Raw genomic sequence first — 10,267 nt, 5'->3', positions numbered from 1 at the left:
GTGTTTAATGTTGAAATGTTTATGATTGTGTTTGATTATTATAGAGAAGTGTATTTATATATGTTTGAATGTTTATGTTTGATTATGTTAAGAATGTGTTTAATGTTTGATCATATGAATTGTACAATATTGTAAGGATAACAAATGTGTTAAATCGATGTTGTTTAAGGTCATTAGAAGGTGAGAAACAAAAGAATTTAACAAATTTGGAAGTGATAAAACCGAAAGTTAAATATTTAACCTTCGGAATTATCCATCTAAACCGAAAGTTGTATATATAACTTTCGGGTTTTATACTTCTCAAGACCGAAAGTTATATATACAACTTTCGTTTTTTATGTGTATTTGCGAAGGTTAATTATATCACTTTCGGTTTTTATATTTTCAATTTTTTAAATTAGAGTATTTTTTCTTTTCAATATAGACTCCTAACTAATATAATCTAATGTGAGTTATATTTTAAAAATTTATATTGTGTTTTATGTTGAAATGTTTATGATTGTGTTTTATTAATATAGAGAAGTGTATTTGAATGTTTATGTATGATTATGTAAAGAATATGTGTAATGTTTGATCATATGGATTGTGCAATATTGTAAGGATAACAAATGTGTTTAATCAATGTTGTTAAAGGTCATTAGTAGGTGAGAAACAAAAGAATTTAACAAATTTGGAAGTGATAAAACCGAAAGTTAAATATTTAACCTTCGGAATTATAAGGGTGAAAACCGAGAGTTGTATATAAAACTCTCGGGTTTCAAGTGAAAACCGAGAGTTGTATATAAAACTCTCGGGTTTTAATAAGGGTCAAAACCGAGAGTTGTATATATAACTCTCGGGTTTTAAAAAGAGTAAAACCGAGAGTTATATATACAACTCTCGGGTTTTAATAAGGGTAAAACCGAGAGTTATATATATAACTCTCGGAAATCAAATGATAAAATTAAAAAACGGGCGCCTCTTTCTCTTCTTTTCCCGATTTCACTTCCCTCTTCTCCTCTCATCTCCGCCGCACTCAAGCCTCTCCCCGACGAACAAGCCGCCGCGCGTACTCCTGCCGAAGATCTTGCGCCGCCGACCTGCCGAAGACGTTGCGCCGCCGCCCTGCCGAAGACCACCGATTATTTTGAAGAATAGCCCTCTGCCGCCGCCGCCGCCGCCCTGCAAGGTTAGTTTTTTTATTTATTTTGCAATTAGGTTAGATTATTGTTAGATTCTTGTTAGATTTGGGTTGATTATGTTAGATTATTGAAATTAGGTTAGATTAGGGTTTGATTTTTGCAATTAGGTTAGATTCATTTTAGATTCTTGTTAGATTTGGGTTGATTATGTTAGATTATTGTTAGATTATTGAAATTAGGTTAGATTATTGTTAGATTTTTGCAATTAGGTTAGATTATTGTTAGATTATGTATATATTATTGTTAAATTAGGTTATAAGTTTAAGATTAGGTTATTGTTAGTATGATTTGGGTTTATTTTTGATTGTGGTTGGTATGATTTGGGTTTAATTTTGATTTAGGTTTGATTGTGGTTGGTATGATTTGGGTTTAATTTTGATTTAGGTTTGATTGTGGTTGGTATGATTTGGGTTTAATTTTGATTTAGGTTTGATTGTGGTTGGTATGATTTGGGTTTAATTTTGATTTAGGTTTGACTGTGGTTGGTATGATTTGGGTTTAATTTTGATTTAGGTTTGACTGTGGTTGGTATGATTTGGGTTTAATTTTGATTTAGGTTTGATTGTGGTTGGTTTGATTTGTGTTAGATGTTGTTTCATTTAGGTTTTGGTTTGATTTTGTTTTGATTGTGATTCGTTTGATTGTGATTTGGGTGTAATTTATTGTTTTTAGGTTTGGATTACGAATTTCAGTCGCCCCCTGCCCGCCCGTCAATCTACATCCGCTGCTCTTCTTCGTTGCTCTTTTGGTGCAAGGTTAGTTCTTCATGTTAGATTTAAGTTTGATTTTTCGATTAGGTTTATGTTAGATTAGTTTGATTATGTTAGCTTTTCATGTTAGATTTTTGTTTGATTTGATTTATGTTAGATTAGGTATTAAGTTTGTTAGATTATGCTGGATTAGATTGGGATTGAATTAGAATTGATTGTAGGTTAGAATTGTTAAATGCAATGAATTTTGTATGAATAAAATTATGTTGGATTAGAATTGATTGTAGGTTAGAATTGTTAAAAGCAATGAATTATGTATGAATAAAATTATGTTGGATTAGAATTGATTGCTTCAAAAGGTGTATGAATGATATAATTCTAGATGATATGTATGTTGAATTTTGGTTGGATAATGATAGATTAGTTAGAAATTATGTTAACATTATGTAAGCCTAATTAATTTAGACAAATGTAAGTAATTAATAATGCGGGTTGTTTTCCATTTTATTAGAAATATGGAAGTACCCGATAAAAGCTGGATGACCTTACGTCGAGATCATCCAGATAGGTTGTTTAAATAATTAAAATAAGTTATTTAAATTACTCTCACCTAACATTACTAAAGAAGATAAAAAAAATTAAAGTTGATAGAGTATGATAAAAATAAGAGTAGTCAAGTTTATCGATAATAAAAAAAATACTGAGTATCACCAAACATACCCGAAACACTTGATTTTGACACCTATAAAATGTTAAAAAAGATATTTGTTGAATTAATTAATTTATCTAATAAATTTTACATATAATTTTACATTTCATATGAAATAATATGAAATAAAATCCAAATAACTTTCACTCTGTCCTTGTATAAATTCAAAAATTGTCTTGTATATCAAATACAACAAAGATATAACTTTATTTATAATCAATCATTATATTATATATTAGTACACCACGTACGACTTTATTCGGATTAGGGATTGAGGTTATTTAAATAATTTATTTAGGTAATTCAATTTGTTTTTATTGGTACGGTTATGAAAAATTATGTTAAAATTATTAATTTTATTAATGAAAAAGTAAATAAAAGGATGATAAGTTATTTAAACAATTAAATAGGTTATTCAAATAAACCTTACATAACATTACTAATAGAGAAATACATTTTATTTTTATATTTTTATAAGTTAATGTAATTTGATATAAATAAGATTAATTTAAACCTAACGATAAAAATAATAAAACTATATGAGTGTCCAAAATGTCACCAAACACACCCGAAATACAATAAGATTAATTATTTGAAAAACAATACTAAAAACACAAACAAAAAATGATCACCAACAAACGAGCATAATAACTAGAGTTAACGAGTTCGAAAATCCTAAAAAATATCAATAAATTCACTTACTGCCTCGACCATTTTTCACGAGGAGACATCGCCTATCATCATATCATAATAATAATAATAATAATAATAATAATAATAATAATAGCGTTATGGATAATAAAGTAAACGCATCAGTCGACCATTATCTTTAAACGTTCGGTGGTTTTTTAAAACTAAATAATTCACCAAAAGATAACTAAGATAGGGAGTCATCTATTCAATCCAACCAAGCTCACAAAACTTCTTAACTACTGTCCATACTTATACAAATTATGTTTTAAAGTAGGCTCTAAGTCAAAAACAATAATCATCTACAATGCAAAACTAATAGAAATATAAATAAGTCTTCCAAACATTGAATTTTTTTTTATTTGTTTCCAAACTTTACTATTTTAATATAAGTCAAATATGTAATTATGTATAGATTCATGGTTTTTTTCAATTTGATTTAAGGTCATTTGGTACCATAAAAGAAGTTATGACCAATGTTTATTTCACATCTTGATGACTCCCATATAATAATTAAACTTAGAAAACTGGTATCTTGGCTAAGTAAGGTTATTAGTAAACACTTGATTTTGACACCTATAAAAATGTTTAAAATAATATTTGTTTACGTTGACGTAGGTGGCTAAAAAAAAACGTTTTTGTAACATGACACCGTTGTTTTTAGTGTGCTTGGTAACATTTTGGAACATCTTTTTCTTATATTATATTTATCATTAAACCTGAACAATTTTTATTTATATCATATTATATAACTTAAAAAATAATACTTTAAAAGTAAAAAAAAAAGTTATATATTCTCCCAACACATTATTTGTTTGTTTCTTTTATCATTAATATATTGGTTTGGCTGAACAGGTTTTGGTTAGGTTTTGGTTGCGAGCAAAATAATCCGCACATTTTTAAAAATTTAGGGGAAAAAACCGAAAGTAATATTGAAATCTCTCGGTTTTTCTCTTTTTGGAAAAAACGAGAGATATTAGAAAACTCTCGGTTTTTAGCCAAAGAGAAAACCGAGAGTTATATGACAAACCCTCGGTTTTTATCCTAAAGAGGAAAACCGAGAGTTATTTACAAAACTTTCGGTTTTCCTCTTCGGGTAAAATCCGAGAGTTTTAATATAACTTTCGGTTTTCTTGAAAAGGAGAAAACCGAGAGTTAGTGGAAAACTCTCGGTTTTACCCGAAGAGGAAAACCGAGAGTTATTTACAAAACTTTCGGTTTTAACCGAAGAGGAAAACCGAAAGTTTTGTATATAACTCTCGGTTTTCCTCTTCGGGTAAAACCGAAAGTTCTTTGTAAAACCCTCGGTTTTTCCACACAGAGAAAAACCGAAAGTTATTTGTAAAAAGAAGAAAACCGAAAGGTCTATATACAACCCTCGGTTTTTCCACAAAAGAGAAAAACCGAAAGGTCTGTATAAAACCCTCGGTTTTTCCAAAAAGAGAAAAACCGAAAGTTCTTGTAAAACCATCGGTTTTTTCAAAAAGAGAAAAATACGAAAGTTTTCATATAACTCTCGGTTTTTCTCTTTATGGAAGTCCCGAGAGTGTCAATACCGAGGGATGGCGAGGGTTACTAAAACCTTCGGTAAGGTGTCTTCACCGAAAGTTATAGGCTCAAAACCGAGAGTTTTAACTCTCGGTTTTGACCCTTTTTTCACCAGTGACTCTCGACCCGGCAATCCGGACACTTTAAAAATTAAGTATCATTATATATATATATATATATATATATATATATATATATATATATATATATATATTAGTTAAAAAGTTAAACTTACATATTTAAAATGTCTCGCGTTCATCAAATTTGATGTTGAATTTAAAATACGAAGTGGTATTAGCTTAGTTGGTTAATTGGTTGTACTTGTTTTGTTAGATTATAAGTTCGAAACACACATATAGCATTGTTAATTTTATTTTTAACTGTTTTAAATTTATGGGCGGGTCAACCCACAATCTGACCAAAATATTTATTTACTCTCATAAATATCTAAATTAACCACAGTTATCGACCCGACAATCCGGACATTTTAAAAATTAAGCATCATTATTTATTTATTTATTTATTTATTTATTTATATATATATATATATATAAATGATTTATATTTGTTTATATGGTTTGTGACATTTATGTTATGGGCTTTAAAAATAAAGTCGGGTCTATAGACATTCTGTGTATTTAAGGTAATATAGTTCAAAATCGTTTACATAAATATTATTAATAAAAGTATTTGTTTGAGTTTTGCATTTATAATACTTTATAGTAAGTGGCAACATTTGAATGGGCCTCTCTTTCTGGCTTTTCTGAGCCCCTTGTCCTAATTATTGTAGTTAAGAGGCTTCTCTATATTGTTCTATGAATTAAATAGAAATATATTTAAGCAATCATTCACAAAAACCATCATCTAAGTTTTCTTATAATGTTGGGTCCGCTTTTACTACTAATCCCCGGTTGACGTTCAACAAATTGTTCAAACCCAGTTGAAAATAACATAAAAATCTGCTCAATTGTAAATCAACCAATGTTTTAATGTTTAAAGTATCTGAAAATATATAGTTCAAAATCCTTGATATAAATAAAAGCATTTGTTTGAATTTTACATTTATAATGGCTGACATTAAATGGGCCTCTCTTCCTGACTTTGCTGAGCCCTAGGCTTAATTATTGTAGTTAGGAGGCTTTTCATATTGCTCAAACATAGAACTTTAGGGAGAACCGATGATATTTATTTCTTTTTGTTGTTAGTTTATTGAGTTATTATTTTTGAATATCTCGTATTCAAGGTTCTCAATATCGATAGTTATTTAAAATGTTGAACGTTGTAACTCGTAAAATCAATAGTTTATATTGAAATCATAAGAGCTTAATTAGAAAAATATTAGTCATATATTATTATTATTATTTATATACACAATTAAATATTTTATACATATCGAATTTAAAAAAAATTTAAAAAATAATATTTAGTAATAACACTATAAATTTTTTTGTATTTTTTTATGTAAAACATATAAAATCATTAAATCGAAATTATTTGTAAAGTCGTAAACTCATCAAATCTTATTATTGTAAATTTAAAATCATAAGAGTTTACCAATTTATTAATTTACTTAAAATCTGACTCGTTATCTTTTCTGAAATCGTAAAATAATAAAATTTTAAGAGTTAACTTCAGATTTTATAACCGTGACTTGTATTAATTTATTTGTTTCCAACCAACTAAAATTCTTCAAAATTCTCCATGGCCTTCTTGAATCAGGTTGTCATTATTATTATTTCAATTTTTTTTTTATTATTTGGTAATGAGAATTTTGATTATATATATATATATATATATATATATATATATATATATATATATATATATATATATATATATATATATATATATATATATCTATATATATATATATATATATATATATATATATATATATATATATATATATATATATATATATATATATATATGCTGTTGGTGGGAGTAATGCCTTATCTAACCTTGCACAAAATGCTACATCTGGCTTTGAATTATTATTTGGTAGAAACAAGCTGAGAAGGCATTGTTAATTCTTCGGGATTGCTTTTATGTCCGCAAGGTAAAAAAAAATGAAAAGAAACATAGGATGATGAATTGTTAAATGTTCTTAATTTGCTTAAAAGCTTACATCATGTTCTTTTGATTGTGAGATGTGAAAGATTATTTGAAGCGCACTCAAATGGAGTTCTCTAATTGAAGAATATCAAGAAACATTTTCAAATATTTAGGATTTTATTTAAGAGACTTCTCGATTATATAATAAATTTTGGCAAATTTTGCTTAAAATCATGTTAATATGTTTAATGTTTTGATAACTTTTGAAGATTTTTATAAAGGAGATGATTTGAAAGAAATAATAGTACAATAACATTTTGCATAAGAGATGAGTATTCTTCTAGGGCTCTTGAGTGGAAGTAGAGGTATAAAAAATTATCTCATTAATGCCTCGAGCAAAAGTGAAGATTGAAGTGTTGAACCCACTTATTTCTTGATAGTTTGATTTTTATCAAGGTGGAGATTGATGAGTACGACTCGTAAACGTAAAATTCGTCAATGTAGAGATTGTTGAATTTGTAACTTATTCATCAAATCTCAATAAATATTGTATTCGTCCAATATTGAGATTATTGAGTTTTAGACTTATATTTTATTAGAGTTTATATATTATAACATGTTTAAAGTTTTTTATGGACTCATGAATGGCTTTTGATGTACTTTTATAAAAATGTACATTATAATATAGAGTTATTTGGACAATTATTCCATTAAATATATAGAATGAACGACTCCTTGAAAATGTATGCATTTGTTGGCGGAATCTCGTTATATCTTGTGTTCATTATTTTTATCCTTTGTCTCTATTTTTTTTTATCTTATGTCTAAATTAAATCTTTTCTTGACATGTTGAACTTAACTAAGGGTGCACAAGAATAAACTTGATTTCATCCTCTAATTCAGTGTTTTAACGAGAATGGAATTTGAGAATTTAAAACTTTAAATTTATTTAATTTGTTTGTTATGAAACTCATATAAAAGACCCTTTATAGGAAAAAATCTCATGCATTAAAAGTAAACATATCTCTTCATAAAGATGGGTTTGTATAAAAATAAAAGTCCCGCCAAAATATCTAAGCAATAATCTTAAAAGATGCATTTTCATAATCTCTTTAATATTAAGATAAATTACATTAATGATAAATGTTAAAGTTGAAGTTTTATAATCTCCAAAAGAGGGAATACATAAATCAATCAAATTGCTTTTATATCATGGATAAATTTAGATGATATATAACTCCACCAAATTATCAAATTCATAATTATAATATACTATAGTCAATTTTAAATTAAATAATATTTTTTATAACAATGTCAATATCAACCAGAGACCACCGATAATTTAATGAGAACTTGTGGAGTTGTTTAGGGAGTTTATCTCTTCTTCTTAAAAGATTCGTGCTTGTTAATTTCTTAATCTTCATTAATTTTAATTTTTATAATTTTATAATATCATATTTAGTTTCTTTTTGGTTAAATAACTCTTGGTTTTCATAATTAATTGATCATTTAAAAACAATTATGACAAAAAAAAAAGTCCATTTTTTTAAAGAATCAAACTCACCCTTCACCTAGTTTTTTTCTTCTTCATCAGAATCACCACCACTCCTCTGATTCCTCTCTCCCTTTTTACCCATCTCTTTATTTCTCTTGTATTTTTCTCCATCCCACGATTTTTTTGCTGAAATTCTTCAGTCTGAATCTTTCGTACACAGCGATGGTGGATACAAATCTCACCGTCCATTTCAATCGCTCTTAAGGGATAATGCCACGACTCCCATCAAAGGACAAAGACGCCTGCAGTAAAAATCTTTCCGATAGAGTCCATAATATATTTTCACTTATGGAAGAGAACAACCCAAATACCTTCTTAAACGGGCTAACTTTTCTACCCTGTTTCATATCTGATATTTTGGAGCTAAAGATTTAACATTTCCAGAAGCTTTATTCATGGATCAAGGTTAGGTTTTAAACCCATAGTTTGATAACTTGTATTTACCTGATCATATCTGTTCTTTGTTGTTTCAGGTGCCAGGAATGCATTAGTCAGTGATGATCGTAATGAAATTGAATACCCAGTTGACGGACCACATTGGCCTCTATCAGGGAAGCCATATTTTCATACTGTTCTTGAGAAATCGCACGTCAGGCCTGTATGCTTAATGGTAAAGATTCAATTTTTAATTAAAAAAGAAACCATTCATGATGCATTCTAATTACAATTTTATTATAGGGTTTACCAGTTAAGATGCAAAAGCATCTCCCTTTTGCTTCAATCCCTATTGTGTTAACTTATTGCGGCAAGTTATGGGAGGTTATGTATCTTGGCGATTATACTTTCAGGAGATTTGATGCGAAATGGAAGAAGTATGTGGAAGACAATGATCTTAAGGTTGGAGATGCTGTTGTGTTTGAACTTGATGAGTCGAGAAATGGATGTACTAGATTCAGGACTCAGATTTTGAGAGGTGATTATCCGGCCCGGATTATGAACAATCGGAACGGAGAGACTTCGGAAACTTCAATTGTTATTGATGAGGATTAGAGAGTTTACTTTTCTTATAATTGTGTTTTATGTATTTGTTAAACTGGTATGATCCTTTGAAAGGAAACCCAAATCAATGAGAATTGAAGAACCCATGACCTACATATAAAAATGAATAGTTTGACAAAAATTTAACAATAGTTTCAAATGTATTCAATGCTTGAAAATTAGGTGAATCATAAACAAAGTTTGAATATAAAGTTTTACCACAACATAATGGGGTGGTTGCATATTTTTTGAGTTCCAACCCATGGGTAAATGGTTCTAAGAAATAATCGAATATAAGACATTTGGACTATTATGATAGACTATATCCCGGGTTTGGTTGAAAATTGGACTTCAATTTTTTGATTTTCTAGGGAAAAACCCTTCTTATATTTTTCAATTTTTATTTTCCATCATATATGATATGATGCTCTTGCAAAATTTTGGAATTTTTATTTATATAAATTTTGTTTTTTGAATTGGCACAAAAAAAAATAATAATAATAACGCATGAGTGTAATTTTAAAACATTATCATAGATAATTATTATTATTATTATTTTTTAAATGTTGGAATATATCTCTAAGTGTAGCATAATGTTAATTATTTTAAAGAATTAATTATTTATTGTTTAGACACAAAATAAATAAACATAATTTGAGAAATAAAAATATTCATAAATTATAAAAATCACTCGTATCAAACTAAATCTAAAAAATAACTATCATAAATAATGGTAATCAAACAAATTCTATTTTTTTTTATAATAATAAATACATCTAGGAACTTGTTTGATATTAGAATTTTTAAAACATTTATCCAAAACTCATTATTTTCTTATAGA

The 10,267-nt window shown here is 27.7% G+C and overlaps 1 protein-coding gene across 1 annotated transcript; it reads left to right on the top strand.

Moving 5' to 3' along the window:
• Positions 1 to 8,843: 8,843 nt before the first annotated feature.
• Positions 8,844 to 9,528, top strand: LOC124933318 (B3 domain-containing protein Os04g0386900-like). Its single transcript, XM_047473831.1, has 3 exons — positions 8,844 to 8,853; positions 8,922 to 9,058; positions 9,127 to 9,528. The coding sequence occupies exons 1-3, from the start codon at positions 8,844 to 8,846 to the stop codon at positions 9,436 to 9,438; spliced, it is 459 nt and encodes a 152-aa protein (XP_047329787.1). The 3' UTR covers positions 9,439 to 9,528.
• Positions 9,529 to 10,267: the final 739 nt, after the last annotated feature.

Source organism: Impatiens glandulifera, chromosome 1 (assembly GCF_907164915.1).
Source record: "Impatiens glandulifera chromosome 1, dImpGla2.1, whole genome shotgun sequence".
NCBI lineage: Eukaryota > Viridiplantae > Streptophyta > Magnoliopsida > Ericales > Balsaminaceae > Impatiens > Impatiens glandulifera.
The sequence above is the reverse complement of the archived record's forward strand: the minus strand, read 5'-3'. Positions and strand labels throughout refer to the sequence as shown.

Excerpts from the sequence above, each read along its gene's own strand:
- LOC124933318 (XM_047473831.1), top strand. Across the intron at positions 9,059-9,126 it reads TCAGGCCTGTATGCTTAATG|GGTTTACCAGTTAAGATGCA; the intron begins GTAAAGATTCAA and ends ATTTTATTATAG.